A 20181-nucleotide genomic window follows, 5' to 3' on the forward strand; every position below is an offset into this window, starting at 1 on the left:
TGTCAGTTTGACATTTTCAAGTGACCTATCCTCAACAATTTTTGAGGGGAGAGAGTTCCAGATTTGCACTATCCTTTGTGTGAAGTAATGCTTCCTGACATTCCTCCTGAATGGCCTAGCTCCAATTTTAAGGTTGAACCCTTTGTTCCAGACTCCTTTACCAGAGGCAATAGTTTCTCTCTATCTACTTTATTAACTTCTTTAGTCATCTTAAACACATCAATTAGATCACCCCTTAATCTTCTATACCCAAGGGAATATAATTCTGGTCTATGCAACCTCCATAATTTAACTTGTTTAACCCAGGAACTATTCTGATGAATCCGCACTGCACTCCCTCCAAGGTTAATATACCCTTCCTGAGATACAGTGTCCAGGATGGAACACAGCTCTCCAAAAAGGGTTTAACCAGAGCTTGATATAATCTTAATATAAAAGGTACTCCAGTCCCCTTGAGATAAAAGCCAACATTGCATTAGCCTTTAAATTATTTTTTGGTACCTGTCTATGAGTTCTGTACTTGGACTTTTAAATCTCTCTGCTGCTGCACAGCTGCCACCTTTTCACCATTTAGAAAATACTCTTATCTATCTTTCTTAGATCCAAAGTGGATGAAGTGGGGGAGCACGTATTGTGACCAGCAAGGCTTCAGGTAGTGCAACTACAAGAAAAGAATAATTGAGATAAGAAGTAGGATTCTTACCTTGACAACTTTGGTGAGGTCATTAAACTTTTTTCACAGAAATAAAAACAGAATACGCTGGAAAAAAAACTCAGCAGGTCAGGCAGCATCTGTGTAGAGAGAGAGAGAGAGAGACAGAATTAACGGGCCGTTACCTCCAAGCTCCCCGGCATCGGATTTGCGGGGGCACCACAAAGATGCACTGGGGAATCCCTCTGGGAGGTTCCCAGGTAGGGGTTTGCATGGCAATTATCCAGAAGTGCACACTTCCTCTGGACAATTGCGCTGTGCTGGGAACCATCCTAAAATGCGGTTTAAATTGCAAAGTTTGGATGGTTCCACCAGGATTATACCAATAGTTACCCAGAAAAAGTTAGAAGAATTAAAATCTCTTCTAAATTCTGGGTAACTATTGGAAAGACCCAGACCAATCCCCCCACAGGGCTCCCCCTGCAGCCCTAAACCCCCAGGTGACCCCACAGATATTCCCCACCCACCGACCCCCCATGGGATTCCCCCACCTGCTTGGGACTCCTCACATGACACCTCCTCCCGTGGGCCCACCTTGCCGCCCGATCCCACCCCCCCACGCCCCCCCCATGTTTGACCCACAGCCCCCGAAATTCCAAACACCCAGCCCCATGAATGCCTGACCCACCCATCCCACCCGATGTCTGACCCCCCCCCCCCCCCCCCCCAGCCCCTCCACCCCACCCGAATGTCCATCCTGATCCACCCCCTCCTGATGTCTGATTCCTCCAGCCATCTTGATGTCCGACCCCCCCAACCCAAGAATGTCTGCCCCGCTCCACCCCCTCCTGATGTCCGACCCCACCCCCCCACCCTCCTGATGTCTGACACATCCCTCCCCACCCCCACGAATGTCCGGTCCGCTGCACCCCCCTCCCCTCCCACAATGTCCGAACCCCCTCTCCCCCAAACTCCCCCCCCCGAATGTCTGACCCCCCCAACCCAATGAATGTCCGGCCTGTTGCACCCCCTCCCTGTGTCCGACTTCCCTCACACCGCCCCGATGTCCAACCCCCTCCCCCCATCCCCACTCAACCTCCGGTCACCTCCACCTCCCCAATCCTTTTCACTTACCTTAGGTTCTTACCTTCTCCCTGGCCTGTCAATTTCAATGGGACCTTTAAACTTACCTGCTTTATGGCAGCTAGTGCCGTAAAAAAAGAGGACGTGTCCTTCTTCAATTCGACGGTGCTGGACTTCAACGCTGGACTTTGGAGACAGCTGCGCTGCCTGGATCTCACCTGGCCTGAGGTGGAAGGTCGGACAAGACAGGCACAGAAGAAATTTGGCAATTTCTGTCACTCCAAGGAAGTTGCAACCCAATGTTTCAGGTCAGTGACCTTTCATCAGAACTGTGAAAAGTTGGAGATGTAATAGGTTTTGAGCAAGGAGTGGGTGGGACAAGGGCAAAAGGAAGGCCTGTGACAAGCTGGAAGACAGGAGAGATTGAATGAAAGAAAAATGAGTCCTCTGGGCCAAAGATGAGGTGCTATTCTTGAAGCTTATGTTGAGCTTCACTAGAACAGTGCAGTAGGTCGAGGACAGAAATATTCCTCCAGGGCCAAAAGGAATGGAGACAGGCATGAAAAGAAACAAAGAAACAAAATATGTCGCTAGAGCAAATGTGTGCTCACAAAATCAAATGAAACAAGAAAAGGAAGCAAAATGGGGACAGAGTTTACAATCTGAAATTGGTGAATTCAGTGTTGAATCTAGAAGGCTGTGAAGTGCCTGATGGAAAGATGAGATGCTGTTCCTGAAGCTTACATTGAGCTTCACGAGAATAGTGCAGAATTAAAATGACAGGTGAAGCAGCGATTTACTTGTACTTCTTTCAATCAATGTGGTCTCCTTTATATTGGGGGAGACCAAATGCAGATTAAGTGACTGCTTTGTGGAACACCTCCATTCTGTCTGCCAGCATAACCCTAATCTTCTGGTGGTCTGTCATTTTAATTCTTTACCTTGTTCTCATGCTGACATCTCTGTCCTCGGCCTGCTGCACTGTTCCAATGAGGTTCAACATAAGCTTGAGAAAGGGCACCTCATCTTTCCATTAGACACTTCAGAGCCTACTCAATGTTGAGTTCAAAAATTTCAACCGTAAACTCTGTCCCCATTTTGATTCCCTTACTTTCTTTTTTTCGTTTCTTTTCTTGCAGTCAGCAGCACATCTGCTCTAGGCACATCTTTTGTTCCTTTGTTTCCTTTCTGGTTCCATTCCATTTTCTTTGGCCTTGGAGGACTAACTATTCTGTCATTCAATCTCTCCTGCCTTCCACCCTTATCAGAGACCTTCGTTTGTCCTTGTGCCACCCACTCCTTTCTCAAAACCTATTACATCTCTAACTTATCCCAGTTCTGATGAAAGGTCACCTCCCTGAAATGTGAACTCTGTTTCTCTCTCTCTCTCTACACAAATGTTGCCTGACCTGTTGCGTTTTTTTTCCAGCGTCTTCTGTTTTTATTTCAGATTTCCAGCATCCGCAGTATTCTGCTTTCAAATTAAACTTTTTTTACAGCACTGAAGTCATGTCCTTGGAGTTAAGTTCCTAGCATTGATCCCCTCTGCATCTCTTCCCACTGCAGGTTGGGTGTTGTCTGGAGGGCCTTCTGCCCCCTGGGGGGAACAGGATCTCCTTCTTCTTGCCCACTGCCTGGTCCAAGACTTTCAAAAGTATATCAAACAACATGGTTGCTCTCTCTGTGCCTTAAAAAGTTTTTCATTTGCCTGCAACCATAGTGTATCTTCCCTTTAAGTATAACCAGAGGTGCTTGATTACATTAACACCATTCCCCCACCCACCCACCCTCCCAGCCCCCCAGCAACCAAAACAGTCACTTAGTCAATATTCAGAGTGGGTAGCACTGGCTGCTCCCCAATACATAATAATGAGATGTTAGCACCAAGTTTGCATGTAGCGCACACCCTACCTCCTGCACATCCGCTTTAAGGGATTATTGAATTTGTTGGCCTTTTTTTTGCTGACTGGGAATGTGGTCTGAGACTTATTTCTTTGCACTTTGCCTGGTCAGGAACTCTATGTCACAGAGATGCCTAACAGCCCATATTGTGAATTGTTGGTAACAACCAGAGAGAGTGAAAGAGGCTAGGCTTTCTACTCATCACTCTAAATGGGATTCTCACATGCTGTTAAAAACAAAGGTACTGAGGTATTGTTAGTTTTTGAACAAAATAAAATAAACAAATTTGCACAGGGAACACAATCCGTACAAAATAGAAACCATCTATGCAACACTTCATACAAAGTTATCAAGTTCTTTTTATTAAATGGTAAGAATCCAAAAGAACATGAAATACTTTTAAAGTTAGTGAGCTTTTCTATATTTGTACCTATTTCTGGGATTACATGATTTTTTTTGACATTCCCTACAATGTGTTATTGAAATATAAGCAATAAATAAGTGTCATTCTCTATTAGTTTTAGTTATTATAATTTGATCACTGCAGGTACATTCATAGGTAGCATGCAACCGATTCTAAGTAATCTAATTCTTTACATACCTTTTTAACCACAGTGCCTTAGATAACTTTTTTCCAATTATTTCTGAGCTAACAGCATAAATAGGATTTTTGTAATGCATTTGAGTTTTCTTTCAAGCTTTGCCACAAAAAGGTTTCATTATAAACATGTGACTTAAATACAATGTCCATACCAAATGTATAAAAATAGTCATTTTTGATAAATAATTGAACAAATTGATTTACATGATACAATGTGCAGCAACTAACCTTCTGCTACCAGCTGTAGTTGACTGATTGTCTAGGAGACAGCATGCAGCGATAATTGTCCCTGTGCCTTGTCACGAAGAGAACTGAATCAACAGGATGCCCGACCACCCAGAGCAAACTGCCCAATTCATATCCATCTGGGATACTTCAGCACAGACTTTTTTTTTAAAAAAACCTTTGCTTTTGGGAAGAATTACCTCTGCTACAAAAGCCATTTTTATCCTCTTGCCCTTGATTTCCAGCTGTCCTGAGGCTGCAAGGGTCTTAGATCACCCTGGGAGTTTGCAGGCCAGACAAGCAAACTAGTTTTGTGCTCAAATAGTTATAGATTCATAAGCATGCTCCTGAAAACTGTTTTATGACTTTTTCTCCACTGAAGATTAATCTGCTATATTTTCATCACTTTATTTCAAATAAAGTTCATTTTCCAGTGTTCCCCTGAAGTCAATTTCTGTGACTCTTACCTCTGCAATATCAGTGGAATGCAGAAGAATATTGCACTTATGCAATAATGATATATTTAGGACTGACAGCTGCAGGCCATGTTTTTCAGTACTTTTCAGTACTTATTAATTCATCATTATCATTACAAGTTAATGGCACTGTCATTCTTAAATTTCTGTGTACCTGTCACAACCTCTACAGACGAAGCTGCGATGTTTGATAAAGAGATACCTGACATCCCTTCAAGTTCCCAGGAATCTGGTGAATTTCCAAGGTCTGATGAACTGACTGGGCCCAGGTTGGAGCTGCTACTCTCTTCAGATTTGCAGGGAAACACCAGTGGAATCGATCTCTCAGGTGATGAACTTGCTGAAGATGAAAGGGTTACTGACATAGACTGAAGAGGGGTTAACGTGGTGTCAGAGTGTGGAGATATACATCTAACAAGTGGTAAGCAGTCACCTTGGGATGACTGGCAATGCTGAGAATGGACTGGTGTGGAGAAGGCATGGTGATGATCACTTTCCATAGGTCTTTGTGAAATCACTCCTAGTCCTTGAGGGTTACCGTATTGAACACCTGGATCCAAAGACCACATGCCCGCCGCTGTTGAGTTTTGCGATGGGTTTGTTGTAGTGCAAGAAGCTGTCCCTCCCTGCATGTGAAAACAAGGCTGATGTGATGTCCAAGCCATTCTTGGTTTCAAGTTGTCCATTGAAGGGGCCATGTGAGCACCATGAACAGGCCAGAAAGGTGTGCTTTTCTGTGCTGTCAAAACGCTTTCCAAAAGATGCATTATATTGTGAAGGTCTTTGCCTAATTGAGACACTTCTTGAGTTAGATTACCCATCTGTTAAAAAAAAGTACTTTGTCACTGATTTTATTTACACAGTGCCAATCAAACTGAGAAGTATAAATAATAATGTACTGCACTTGAACACACTGATGGTACCTTTTTCTTGTGAGAATATGCAAATGCAACTATTGTCTGTGCTCTTAAATAAATTTGACCAAATTTTCTATGCATTCTGGAAATGCTGAGTGTACCTTGTGGTTAATTAGAGTTCTGTATATAAAGGGCACTGTAAACATATATTCGTCTACAGTCTATCTGTGTTGTATCTATATGCCATGTGGCATCTTTGTGCCCTAGAGAAAAGTACTGCTTTGATAACTCATGCATTAACTTTAACCCATGCTAATGCATGGAGCAATGACTAAGAAATGCCACATAAATTCCGATAACAGGAAGGGTAGCTGTAAGACAAAATCTGGTTCTGATAGTGCTAGTGTAATGTTTCTGCATGTATTATTTTGACAGACTTTTATTAGGTAAAGGTACCAAGGAGTTTAAATCAAATGCAGGTAAATAGTGTTGAAGTACAGATCAGCCATGATCTAATTGAAAAATGGAAAAAATTGTACTTATATAGCACCCTTCACGACCACAGGACATCCCAAATTGTTTTACAGCCAACAAAATGTAATCACTCTTGTAATGGAGGAAACATGGCAGCCAATGTGTGCACAGTAAGGCCCCACAATCAGTAATATGAGTGACAATGACTAGAAATTCTGTTTTAGTGATGTAGTGATGAAACTCCCTTGATTTTCTCCAAAACAGTGGCATGTGATCTTTTCCGCCCACCTCAGAGAGTGGACAGGACCTCAGTTCAGCTGAAAAATGGCACCTCTGACCATACAGCACTCCCTTAGTACTGGCACTGGAGTGTCATCTTAGATTTTAAACTCAAGTCTTTGGAGTGGGACTTAAACAGATTTGAGGGGCTGAACTGTCTACTTCTGGTTTTATGTCGGGAATTTTCCAGCCCCACCATGGCAGGGCCGGCAAGCCATTGAAATCTCTGTTCACATTGGTGGAACCGGAAGATTCCTCCGGCGTGAGTGGCTGGAAAATTCCGGCCCATGTTCCTATTAACAAAGTGAACACAGAAAATTATACATCCTGTACATGTACATTCTCAGTAAAGAACAGTCCCCAATCTATCTTGAAGAGCAATATCTGATATGGGTGAAAAAATACTTACCATGTACTTTTATCAGCACTATGAAATCGATCCTTCAAATTATAGTTTCTGATGCATGTTGATTTTGGGAAGTATGCATTACAACATGTCGCCTCACATAAAATAGACTTGTAGCCTGGAAACCAATCCCAGCATATTTTACCATTGCTTTTTTCTTCCTTTCTTTCATGTGTCTTTATGAACAAATTTTTTGAGGGGTATCCTGTTTTCAAGGAACCAGTTACAAACTTCTTCCCACCTGATAGACTGTTTGCGTCCTATCATCCAAACATATGGCATGGAAGCTGGCCATTCAGGCCATGTCTGTATCAGCTGTCTGAAAGAGTTATCCAAGTCCCACTCCCCTACTTGTTCCCCATAGCCCTGTAAGCTTTCTCCTTTTCAAGGATATGTCCAATTCCCTTGTAAGTTGCAGCTCAATCAGCCTCCGCCAGTCTTTCAGGCATTGCTTTCCGGATTGTGAGCGCCATTTTGTTGTATATTTTAGCAATGTAGAGATGGCATTAGTTTCTAAGTGTGCAACAGGTTTATTTACAAGAGTTTTAAAATATATCTGCAATCACAAAATGCCTGCACTCATGCTACAGCTCAGCTTCTGGTAGCTTGTGTGGTGTCTATTTAGTTTAGCTCTGAGTCTACACCCAGGCTTAATCGATCAAGCACAGTAAGCTTAGATCAGTTACCAGACACCCATAATTGAACACAGAATAACTGAACACTACAAGAACACTGATAGTACCTTTTCCTTGTTAGAACATGCAAATATAACTGTATTTTGTGCTCTTTTTGGTAAATTTGGGCAAGTTTTCACTGCTTTCTGGAAATGCTGCAAGTACATATACCCTTGCGGTGGTTTAGAAGTTAAAGTAATAACACTCTGAAACAGGAAATTAACACATCTCAAAACCTGCCCAGTTTTAGTTTTAATGAAGGCTGGATGGGGGTGGGTGACCAATCCGCTCTCGGGAGGTGGGTCCATCATTGAAGCTTTGAAGAAGTCTGTTGTGCCTCCATTTTAACAGGATTTCTATTTTTAACCCATGCTGGGTTTCCTGGGCCTTTGGAAACCCAGTAACTACAGGGAGACAAGAAAGGCTGGATCCATCAGGTAAGTGGCCTTTACTGACAAGGAGAAGCAGTTGCATTTCTTCCAGGCTCAACAAGCTAACATGTAAATACCTCACTCCCACCAAGATTTCCCTTTGAGACCCACAATCACTGACCTGGCCCAATCGCCCGTTAACCCCCATCACTGAATTGCACATCAACATCCCCGCCCACCCTCCCAATAATCACCCGCAACACTCCCAACACTGACCACCCCATCATCGACCTGCTCGCAATCACGGACCTCCCCGTTCCTGATACCCCAATATCAACACCCCATCACTAACATCCCCTATTGCCAACTCCCATGTCACTAAGCTCCCATCACTGACCACCCCCCGCAAATTTCCCAACATTAAACCTTCGTCATCAGCCTTCCCTTGATTACTGACACCTTTGTGATCTTCAGCCCCTATGATCATTAATCTCCCTATTCCAGCACTCCTAATCTCTGACTCTGACCTGTTCCTCCATCTCTGCCTCTGATCTCTACCATATCTCCAAACTCTCCCCAAACCCCTACTATTTACAGCAGACCCCCTTGCTCCCCCCACAATGTTCACTCCTAATAGTCATGCACCCGTGGGCTGTGTCCTTTAGTGCAGCATTTGCTGCCCAGCAGACGCCTAAGCCTATCTTTCTGGTTGGTTTCCGCATGTGGAATCGGTTTGTAAAAAACATGCACACTACAGAGTCTAAACTTCCAGCATTCTCAACCATAACTCGTCCTCCCTCACTACAAAACCTCAACCCTGTAAACACCAGCGCATTGCAAAAACAGACCAAGTAATCCATGTTGGTAGTTATGCTCCACACAAGCCTCTTCCTACCTCATTTCATCTAACCCTATCCTTATCTAACCTTCCCTTATGTCCATCTATCCCATTTGTCTTAAATATTCTAGGTGGCAGTGAGTTCCACTCTCCGGATAAAGAGGTTTCTCCTGAATTTCCCATTGGCTTTATTGGTTTCAGGTCATAGACCTGAAACATTGGGCAGAATCGTCCCAGATTTGCACTAAATGCAGTAGCGGGGCGAGAAAAAGAACATTTTACCTGCCGGCTGCAATGGCGGCTTTTCACGCCATATCGTCCAAATTCCGCCTCATTAATCATGCATTCCCAAAAACACGTGGTTTCAATGGCGGGCGGGCAGGCTCTCATTTGCCTGCCATGCCATCACCTCGCCGCTTCATCACGCCGGGCACCATATTTAAAGTGCAGTCGCACGCACACCTCTCAGTGCTTCCAGCCCAGGACTGCTGCACTGAAGACATGGCCCCAAAAGGCAAGAAGACTGCAGCCTCGATATTCAGTGACACATCCCTGGAACACCTTTTGGATGCCGTGAAGGCCGGCCGTGATGTCCCCTACCTCCACTCTGGCTGCGGGAGGTCCAGCAATCACCACTCTGTCTTAGTAGGCGATGGCAGTGGTGGTCAGTGTCAGTGCTGCACACAAGACGTTGGCCATCCAATGTAGAAAGAGGATGAATGATCTCATCTGTGCTGCCAGGGTAAGGCATCCACCTCATCACTCTAACCTCATACACTCAAGCCTATCACACATTCACTGGCATCTCACATCTCCCTGTTGCTGCGTCAAAATCCTGGAACTCCCTCCCTAACAGCACTGTGGGTATACCTATACCACTGGGACTGCAGCGGTTCAAGAAGTCAGCTCACCACCACCTTCTCAAGGGCAATTAGGGATGGGCAATAAATGCTGGCCCAGCCAGCGAAGCCCACCTCTCGTGAATAAATTTTTAAAAACTCACTGCCAGCTCAAGGGACATCAATCATCATTCTCTCTCACACACACCCACACATCTCCATCTAGCCTCATCTCCTCTGCAAACTGCTTCCTCAGCCCTCACCATCTTGAGGCCACTTGCACAGATCAACTTGTGCCTTCACACACACCCTGGGATACCCCTCTTCCCCCGTACAGCCCTTGCCCTGCAGCCTCTTCCCTCGCCTGAGGCCACTTCTCCCCCTTCCTCAAGCAAGCCCCAGCCCTACAGCCATTGAAAAGCCACCCCCCGTCTCATACCTTGTTTGGTAGAGACCTGCCCGTGAACCCCCTAAAAGTGATGTGGTGCTGTCTGTGAAACCTAGCGCTGATGACCATGAGTGCTGCCCGAAGCAAGGTCGGCAAACAAACTTTGAAGTCCCGAGCGAAGTGCAGCTCACCAGGCACATGTCAGTTACGGACTGTGAAACATGTTGGCGTGCTAGGAAGATTCAGTGTGGGGAATGATTCTGGTGAGCAGAGCTTATAATGAGATGCAGATGTATTACAATAAAGTTCCGGATGTCCGACAGCAGAAACGTGGCCCACCATTAAGGGGCAGAGTGGACCATTGCAAACTGGTTTCACGGCATCGTGAAACTGATTTTTGGCCTTCTTGCCATAATGTCCGCTCACGCCACCGAACACATCCGCCGCCAATGGGCATGGAAAATTCCGCCCATTGATTCTATTTCTCTCTCCAGATTTGCTGCCAGACCTACTGAGTGTTTCTAGCATTTTCTGTTTTTATTTCATCTTTCTATGTTACTGTGTCAAATTCCTTCAAAATTTTAAAGACCATTATTTGATCAGCGGTCAGCCTTTCTTTTCTAGAAAAAAAGCACCAGCCAGTTCCTGATAAGGATATTCTTTCAATTCTGGTATCATGCTTGTGAATCTTTTTTGCATCTTCTCCAATGCCTTGATTACATCTTGATAATTTGGAGACCTGAACTGTGCACAGTGCTTTAAGTGCCGTCTATCTAAACTTCACTAGAAGTTTAATATAACTTCTCTTGTTTTCAATTCCACCCCTCTAGGAATGAACCCAAACTCTAGGTTTGCTTTTTTAATGGCCTTATTAACCAGCATTGCTACATTTTGTGATGTGTATATGTGTATCCCTAAAGCTCTGCTTAACCTTCTCTACTCTAAGGAGAATAATCCCATCTTCTCTAGTCTTTCCACAAAGCTAATGTCCTTCAAACTTGGTTCTTTTTTTGGTGAATCACCCTTGCATCAGGCCCACCGTAAACAAAACACTTTGTAGGGAAGGTGATGGTGTAGTAGTGTTGTTGCTGGACTAGTATTCCAGAGACCCAGAGTAATGCTTTGGGGACTTGGGTTCAAATCTTTCCATGGCAGTTGGTGGAATTTGAATTCAATAAAAATCCGGAATTAGAAGTCTAATGATGACCATGAAACCATTGCCAATTGTTGTAACAACCCATCTGATTCACTAATGTCCTTTAGGGAAGGAAATCTGTCATCCTTACCTGGTCTGGTCAGGCCTACATGTGACTCCAGACCCACAGCCACAGCAATGTGGTTGACTCATAAATGACCCAATACTCGCAAAGCCAGCCACATTCTGTGAATGAATTAAAGAAAAACAGAAGTAGTTTCAGCAAAGATTTGAAGAAATTCCCACCTAAAGTGGGAGTGTGTTTTTTTAAAAATTCACTCACGGAATGTGGCTTTGCTGGCTGGACCAGCATTTATTGCCTATCCCTAGTTGCCTTCTTGAACCGCTGCAGTCCATGTGGTGTAGGTGCACCCACAATGCTGTTAAGGAGGGTGTTCCAGGATTTTGACCCAGCGACAATGAAGGAACGGCGATATATTTCCAGGTCAGGATGGTGAGTGACTTGGAGGAAATCTTCCAGGTGGTGATGTTCCCATCTATCTGCTGCCCTTGTCCTTCTGGATGGTAGTGGTTGTGGGTATAGAAGGTGCTGATGAAGGAGCCTTGATGAATTCCTGCAGTGCATCTTGTAGATGGTACACACTGCTGCCACTGTGCGATGATGGTGGAGGGAGTGAATGTTCGCGGATGTGCTGTCAATTAAGTGGGCTGCTTTGTCCTGGATGGTTTTGTGGGAGTTGCACTCATCCAGGCAAGTGGGGAGTATTCCATCACACTACTGTCTTGTGCCTTGCAGATGGTAGACAGGCTTCGGGGAGCCAGGGAGGACGATTCCCGGCCTCTGACCTGCTCTTGTAGCCACAGTATTTATATGGCTAGTCCAGTTCAGTCTCTGGTCAGTGGTAACTCCCAGGATGTTGACAGTAGGGGATTCAGTAATGGTAATGCCATTGAATATCAAGGGGCGATGTTTGGATTCTCTCTTGTTGGAGATGGTCATTGCCCAGCACTTTGTGTGGCGCGAATGTTACTTGCTACTTGTCAGCCCAAGCCTGGATATTGTCCAGGTCTTGCTGTATTTGGACACGGACTGCTTCAGTATCTGAGGAGTTGTGAATGGTGCTGAACATTGTGCAATCATCAGCGAACAGCCCCACTTCTGACCTTATGATGGAAGAAAGGTCATTGATTAAGCAGTTGAAGATGGTTGGGCCTAGGACACTACCCTGAGGCACTCCTGTAGTGATATCCTGGAGCTGAAATGACTGACCTCCAACAATCACAAACATCTTCCTTTATGCTAGATATGACTCCAACCAGTGGAGAGTTTTCCTCTGATTCCCATTGACTCCAGTTTTGCTCCTTGAGGGGAAGATGAAATACTCTCCACTTGCCTGGATGGATGCAAGCTGTAATAACACTTAATAAAATCAGCGCTACTCAGGAAAAAGCAAGTGTGTTTGATCAGCATTTTGTCCATGGGGCTAGACATCTGTTTTCACCGCCATCAGCATACTACAGGTGTAGTATGCGCTATTTACAGGATCCACTGCAGAAAATTGTCCAAGTTTCTTCAGCAGCACATCCCAAACCTGTAAATTCCCACACCTTGTGGGTCAATCACAGCAGGTGCAGCAGAACATCACCATCTTCAAGCACCCCTCCAAGTCACACACCATTCTGACCTGGACACGTATCGCTAATCCTTCAGCATTGCTGGATCAAAATCCCTGAACTCCCTGTCTAACAGCATTGTGGAAGCACCTTCATCATACAGATATTAATGGTTCTAGAAGGCCCATCACCACCTTATCAAGTGCTCTTAGGGATGAGCAAGAAATGCTGCTCATGACAGTGCCATCCACACCCTGATAACAAGTCTGTGAATGTTCCAAATGTTTGTATGCTAATCTTGCACAGTTTAAGTTTAAGGCCAATGAGATTTCATCACAAATTAAGTTGTTGAGGAAAAAGAGGATTCATTTCAAAACATACAGGCAGGGGATGATTTTGGCCAAAAACTTTAGGCACACAGAGGTAACAAGGTGGCCAAGAAAACCCAAAGATGTTTTACAAGTACATTAAGAGCAAGAGGATAACTAAGGAAAGGGCAGGGCTGTCAGAGATGTACATGTTAACTTGTGGGTTGATGCAGAAGATGTGGGCAGGGTTCTCAACGAGTATTTTGTCTCTGTCTTCACTAAGGAGAGGGATGATGCAGACATTATAGTTAAAGAAGAAGAGTGTGAAATACTAAATAGAATATGCATAGTGAGAGAGGAAGTGCTAGAGGGACTGGCATCCTTGAAGGTGGATAAGTCACCAGGGCCAGATGGATTGTATCCCAGGTTGTTAAAGGAAACCAGGGAGGAAAGAGTAGATGCTCTGAGGGCCATTTTCCAATTCTCAGTGGATACAGGTGAGGCACCAGGGAATTGGAGATCTGCAAAAGTTGTACCAATATTTAAAAAGGCTGCGAGTGATAGGCCAGAAAATTATAGACCTGTTGGCTTGACTTCGGTAGTAGGCAAATTATTGGAATCAATTCTGAGAGACAGGGTAAACTGTCATTTAGAAAGGCACGGATTGTTCAGGGACAGTCAGCATGGTTTTGTTAGGGGAAGATCGTGTCTTACTAATTTATCGAATTTTTTGAGGAAGTAACAAGGAGGATTGATGAGGGTAGTGTAGTGGATGTTGTATACGTGGATTTCAGTAAGGCATTTGACAAGGCCCCACATGACAGACTGGTCAGAAAAGTGAGATCCCATGGGATACAGGGGAATGTGGTGAGTTGGATCCAAAATTGGCTCAGTGACAGGAAACAGAAGGTAATGGTCAATGGATGTGTTTGTGAGTGGATAACAGTTTCCATTGGCATTCCACAGGGCTCAGTGTTGGTGCCCTTGCTGTTTGTTGTATATATTAATAATTTGGGCTTAAATTTGGGAGGCATGATTGGGGAATTTGCAGATGACACAAAAATCGGCTGTATAGTTGATAGTGAAAAGGATAGCTGTTGGCTCCAGGATGGTATTAATGATTTGGTTGATGGGCAAAAAAGTGGCAAATCCAATTCTATCCAGAGAAATGTCAGTTAATGCATTTGGGGAGGGAAAGCAAAGCAAGGGAATACTCAATAAATGGGAGGATATTGAGAGGGGTACAGGAAGTGAGAGCCCTTGGAGTGCATGTCCACACGTCCTTGAAGGTGGCAGGACAGCTAGATAAGGTGGTAAAGAAAGCATATGGAATGCTTTCCTTTATTGGATGAGGCATTGAATACAAAAGCAGGGATGTAATGATGGAACTGTATAAAACGTTGTTTAGGTCACAGCTAGAATTTTGTGTACAGTTCTGGTCACCACATTACAGAAAGGACATCATTGCTCTGGAGAGGGTGCAGAGGAGATTTACATTCTGGGAAAGGTAACTTCCAAAGAAAGTTTAAACCAATGGGATATAAAAGATCAAAAGGGAGAAAATATATTTAAGGAAAGATTGAAAGCTATATGGCGAGTAGCCTTGTGAGATCTTGAAAGGTGGGTTGTGCAAAGACAGACCTGTGAAAAGTAGCCTCTCACCACCCCCCCTACCCCCCATCCCCCTGCAGAGAACTGCTTGTTTGTTCCAGAAAACAAGGTTTTGTTAATAGCGTTAGATTTCCATTGTTGAGTGAGGAAGAGAGAGAAGCTGTGAAATACCTCCTTTATAGCAACAAGGGTGCCTTGCAGTAATATTACTGGATGTTTTATAGATTAAGAATCTATTTCAATTGTTGTTTGGAAAAGGGTGTTTATTTGGGGGTCTAGTTAAGTAGCTATCTTTTGGGAAATGTTGTAAGACTAAATTTAACTGTGTAACTGTAATCTTGTGTGTTTAAGTTTTCTTTTCTTTTGTAACAATTGTTTTAACTTAATATTTAAGATCTCCAAAAGTGGTAGTGGACTCTTTACTTCTGACTTCAGTACACATACCTTCTTGTAATAAAAGTGCAAATTGCAAATCGTTGTAATAGCTTGGCCAAGTTTCCCTTTGGGATTTACCACCTATATCATAACACGATTGCCCTTAGAATTTCTTCTTCCTGTCCATACTTGTTGCTTAATCTTTGCAGTATGCATACTTTACTAAGCTTCTTTACATATTTTTACAACACTTCAACAGGGCACGTATTTATTCTCTGCCTCTGTTCTTGCAGAAGAAGCTGACACATGGTTGGAGGGAGAACTGATGAACAGGAAGCGGTCACACCACATTACAAACTTGGACTCCAATGGAAAACACCATCATCAAAGTCAATGTTAGAGGAAGAACATGCAGCACTGGAGATGGCAAGACTCGAGATCTTGCACTGTAGGGTATTTCAGCATTTTTCCTTCTTTTTTGTTTCCATTTAATTCTGGCTCTCACAATCACACATACAGCAAGGTACTCTAGGACTCTATTGCACTGCCACTCATCTGCTACTGCTCACCCTAGACATAGTGTGCTTCATCTTATCCTATTCCTTTTGTCTAGGTTCCTCAGATACATTGGGCCCTGCTGCTGCACAGGTGGAGGTATACAGTCCTTCTGAAGAAAGCTCATCACTTGATCAGGCACCAATACGTAAATTGGCACACTGGACAGTGCATTGTAATGGGTTAAAGTAGTTCGCACAGGATGATTTCCACAGCACAAGTGAGCCAGACTAGTTTTCAAGTAGAAAGGACAGACCAGGAAGCAACACACTGGAGAGCAAGTTTGGGTCCTAATTCTGCTGAAGGCAGAAATGCAGACTTTAGGGACCCAGCTTTTAAACGAAAAAATAATTTCTGTGCACCAGCAATTGCCGAATAAATAGGGAGCTACAGCAACATATCAGAGACGATGGATGAGTTTGCTAGTAACTTGTATGTGATTCTGACACATGGCATCGACACTCTGCAGTCACCCATGGAGCATCTGGTCGCCTCAATGCACGCTGCAGCAATGTCCTTTTTGCAGGTGTCTGTGGCTCTTTTAATGTACAATAGTCTGTAGTATTAGGGATATTGGGCTCCATCACTTCCTCCACCTTTGACAGGGGCTTCAATTTCATCAGAGATCTCCTAGGATCTGTTCTCTCGCAGATTACAGAGAGTGTGGAGCTGTATCCTGACAGCAGGAAAAGTTGTGCATCTCAGGATTACTTCCCCAGCTGTATGCTAGAATGGGGAAGAACAGGAATTTTAGGGAAATCAATGCATTGCTAAATGTGGGGGTGTCAGGAAGAGGCATGTCACTTTTTTAAACAGTCAAGCTCTTGCAAGCCCAAGTTCCTAGAGGCTGCCAACTGTGAGCATCTAAATCACAGCAGCCTTCCAGCTCCGATGCTGATATCACTTGGAATCAACATGTAGAAGTTTGAGAGTAGATAAGACAGCATTTAAGAAATACACTAATACTCTGAACCTGGCATTTCTCCAAGCCAGTGAAATTATACATTTTTTGAAACTTTTGTGATCAGTGTATTCCTGTCATAGGTAGTGATCTTGCAATGTCAGGTGACAAGTATATTAATGGCGGGCGGATCCAGTTTATTGGACGGTGGAAGAACTGGGACAGATGTATATGACTGTTCATGAAGGGAGTGAAGGGATTGTTCAGTTGAAATGCTTTTTAATGAACTGCTGCCAAGCAACTCTGGCTTCAGGCAGTTGTTGGAGACCTCCCCTTTCTCACCACTCTCCATGACATCAGTGTTGTTTGCCTCATCATGCTGACAGGCCTTTCTAGTGCTGGCTTCATATGTTCTCACTGCAGATCATAGTTAGGTAGCATAGAGCCACCCAGTATTGTACACTTTGTGGGCTGTCTTGGAGGGAGCTGTCAGATCACAAAGAGATAAATTCTCTTGGAGATTCTCCAATTCTGCTGCTGTAACATCAGCTAAGGTTTGACAGCAAGTCTGTTTACACCTGAAAATAGGATTTTCACAGAACTTTATTGAAATAGTTGCAGAGCAGACGATGCTCCAAAAAAATCACCTCTCCAACATCTCCCCCCACCCCCTGCCCTCCAAAGAAAAGACTTAACTAATGAGGGAGAAGAAAATTGGTGTTTCACACAAGCTATGACGAGAGATTCAGAGAAGTGCTGTAAAATATCCAAGTCATTATACTATAATCTAAATGGTAATGATGCACATCACATTAAGCTGGCACTTGAATCAATACTGGTTTCCATCACAGATCTGAAAGTTTTGTCCCAGACTGTACTACTCAGTTGTTTGGTGTTTGACTATGTGTGTCTGTTGACTGCTCACTGTGTGTGATTAGTTTAGCCTGAGCGTGGTTTCTGAGAAAGAGAAACTAAGCTGTAGACAAGCAGCTGGAAGCATGAGAGCAGACATTTTAAAGCATTGAATAAAACTCCTGTTCAGATATATAACCTGAAGTGTATCATCTCTGACTATCTCTGAGTCATAAAACAGAACATAGCCCAGCCCAGCAGAAGTTGTGAAACAAAAACAAAAATTGTTGGAAAAACTCAGCAGGTCTGACAGCATCTGTGGAGAGAAAGACAGAGTTAACATTTCGAGTCCGTATGACTCTTCTTCAGAACTGGAAGTTGTAGCTTGCTGACCTCATATCCTTCAAACAATTTGAAACATCTGTGTAAGCAAAAGTAGAATCAAGTTCTGAAGGGATTCTTACAATGAAAAGCTAAGAAGATTGACATATTTGTTCTTTTATGATTTTTGCCTGTGATGTACTGAACCGTATTAAACACATGAACCCATTTCCATCACCTTCTATATCAATATTTTAAATCCTTCATATCTTCACAGAAAAGCAATTACAAAATAGAGGCAGATGAAATACATTAAAAGACATGTAGTAAAAGAAAAATGACTTGAATTGGTCATGCAGCTTTGCAAATGCTTTGGAAATATGCCCTTTGATTTCCATCTGTTAAGTGTACAGCTGTAGCAAGGAGCCCTGTGGAGCAACTTCTGCTTCAAATAATATTGCAAACTTATATAACAATGTAAACTACACAGCCATCACTTTTCATATTTTTGTTTTGTTGTTAGCATGTGAAGCAGAAATCAGCATACAAGTTATTGTTCTTATGAGTACAGCGTACAGCAGCACATAGACAACCAAAAGGGCAACACCTACTAATTCGGAATATCCAGGTGAAAATTCCAGCCAATTTGTAAAAGATGAAGGCTAACACTTTTGCTTGGGGTCTAGGTCATATAGTGACCTAGCTCATTTTCCTTATACTCCCTGTGTCTTGTTTTTGAATGAGCCCCAGCTTAATGGGCACAACTCCTCTTCCTGCTTCTTGTAAAGGTCTTGCTCTGCCATGCTTCTGGCAGCAAGCTACAACTTCTGTTGTATGAAGAAGCAACCCTGAAATTTCAAGCTTTATGACTAATGGGTAACCTAAGAGCTAACTTTTAGGGCCTAATTAAGTTCACCATAATCCTTTCCTTTAAGAGATTTTCAATAAAAACAGCAAGTGCTGGAAAAACTCAGCACTTCTGGCATCATCTGTGGAGAGAGAAACAGAGTTAACACTTCGAGTCCAATATGACTGTTCTTTGGAACATATTCCAAAGAAGAGTCATATTGTACTTGAAACGTTGACGTTGTTTCTCTCTCCAAAGATGCTGCCAGAACTGATAAATTTTTCCAGCATTTTCTGTTTTTATTTCAGATCTGCAGTATTTTGCTTTTATTTAAGAGATTTTCATTTTCCTAACCAATCTTTCTTTGAAGCATCAATACATAACTACACTCATGTGCAGACTCAAAAATCAAATTACCAAAAGCACCAGTAAGCCCTGGTATTCAAACATTCAAGATGGAATGTAACTGTTACCTTTGTAGATTTTACCTAAAATCAAAGTAATAGCAATCACCAGAGTGGCCACATGCATTTCAAAATGTATTGCTCTAGTCATGCCGATTTATTAAATGATTAATGCTATGCCATTCAAGAGCAAAATACTGTGGACGTTGGAAATCTGAAATAAAAACAGAAAATGCTGGGAAGACTTGGCAGATCTGACAGCATCATGAGTTCTGCTGAAAGGTCATTGACCTGAAAAGTTAATATTATTAATGTCATGTTTGTATTGCCAGTTGTACAATGTCAGATACTGACAGCTTAGCCCTGTAAGGAATTCTCTAGCTGTGATACTTAAACATAAGACCAATTGAACCAGAAAGCTACCCTACAAAGACATTTAAGACTCTAACCCTCTTAGCACTGTTGTATATTTTATATCTCAGATCTATGCAGAGGTGACACTAGTTTCTATGGGCAGAATTTTACATCCTGCGGGTGGTTGCGTGCCCGACCCAATTGGGCGTAAAATTGCACACGATAATGTTGGGCGAGTGTCCCGACATCATCGCGCATTCGCACGATATTTCACATGGCGGGCGCGTGCGGGTGCTGGAACGACACCCGCCATTAATTAAGCGGCCACTTAGAGCCCTTAACAGTCCAATTGACTGATTTTTCCTTGCCCATGAGATTTTCTGCTCGTTGCATGGGCAAAACAGGCAGACAGCCAGCCAACATTTTCACAAACTTCATCCAAGGGTGGGATAAATAGGGTCAGCAGCGTTGCCAGTGTGAGTAGTGAGGAGTTTTGGAGATAGTTTGCAGCTGGTTGCTTCTTGGTACTTGGCAGCTTCAAGCCTGTTTGGGGCTTCATTCTCGGCATTTCCAGGCTTCATTTCAGGACTCGCTGTCTGCCAGGTCCCCAGAGGATTCAGACCATGTGGACCCTTCCAGGTATCTGACAGCCTTCCCTTACCCTGGTAATGAGAATTGTTGTCTCTGCTGGAGGCACCTCCTCTGAGGAGGGAGAGAGGGGCAGAAGGGAGAGGAGGCCAGGAGTCCCAATGCAGATTCCAGGGAGGGACCTGTGGGAGGAGAGGAGCAGGCACAAGGAGCGTAGGGCCAGCAGGTGG

General features: G+C 43.6%; 1 protein-coding gene across 1 annotated transcript in view; it reads right to left on the reverse strand.

The window, feature by feature from the left end:
- Positions 1-3978: 3978 nt before the first annotated feature.
- kcnh8 (potassium voltage-gated channel, subfamily H (eag-related), member 8) overlaps positions 3979-20181 on the reverse strand; it is a 420218-nt gene continuing 404015 nt past the window's right edge. Inside the window, exon 16 of the mRNA XM_078538524.1 lies at positions 3979-5760. Coding sequence (XP_078394650.1) covers positions 5053-5760 — 708 coding nt within the window. The 3' untranslated portion in view covers positions 3979-5052. The remainder of the gene's footprint in view (positions 5761-20181) is intronic.

Source organism: Cetorhinus maximus, chromosome 3 (assembly GCF_964194155.1).
Source record: "Cetorhinus maximus chromosome 3, sCetMax3.hap1.1, whole genome shotgun sequence".
In the NCBI taxonomy this organism is placed as follows: domain Eukaryota; kingdom Metazoa; phylum Chordata; class Chondrichthyes; order Lamniformes; family Cetorhinidae; genus Cetorhinus; species Cetorhinus maximus.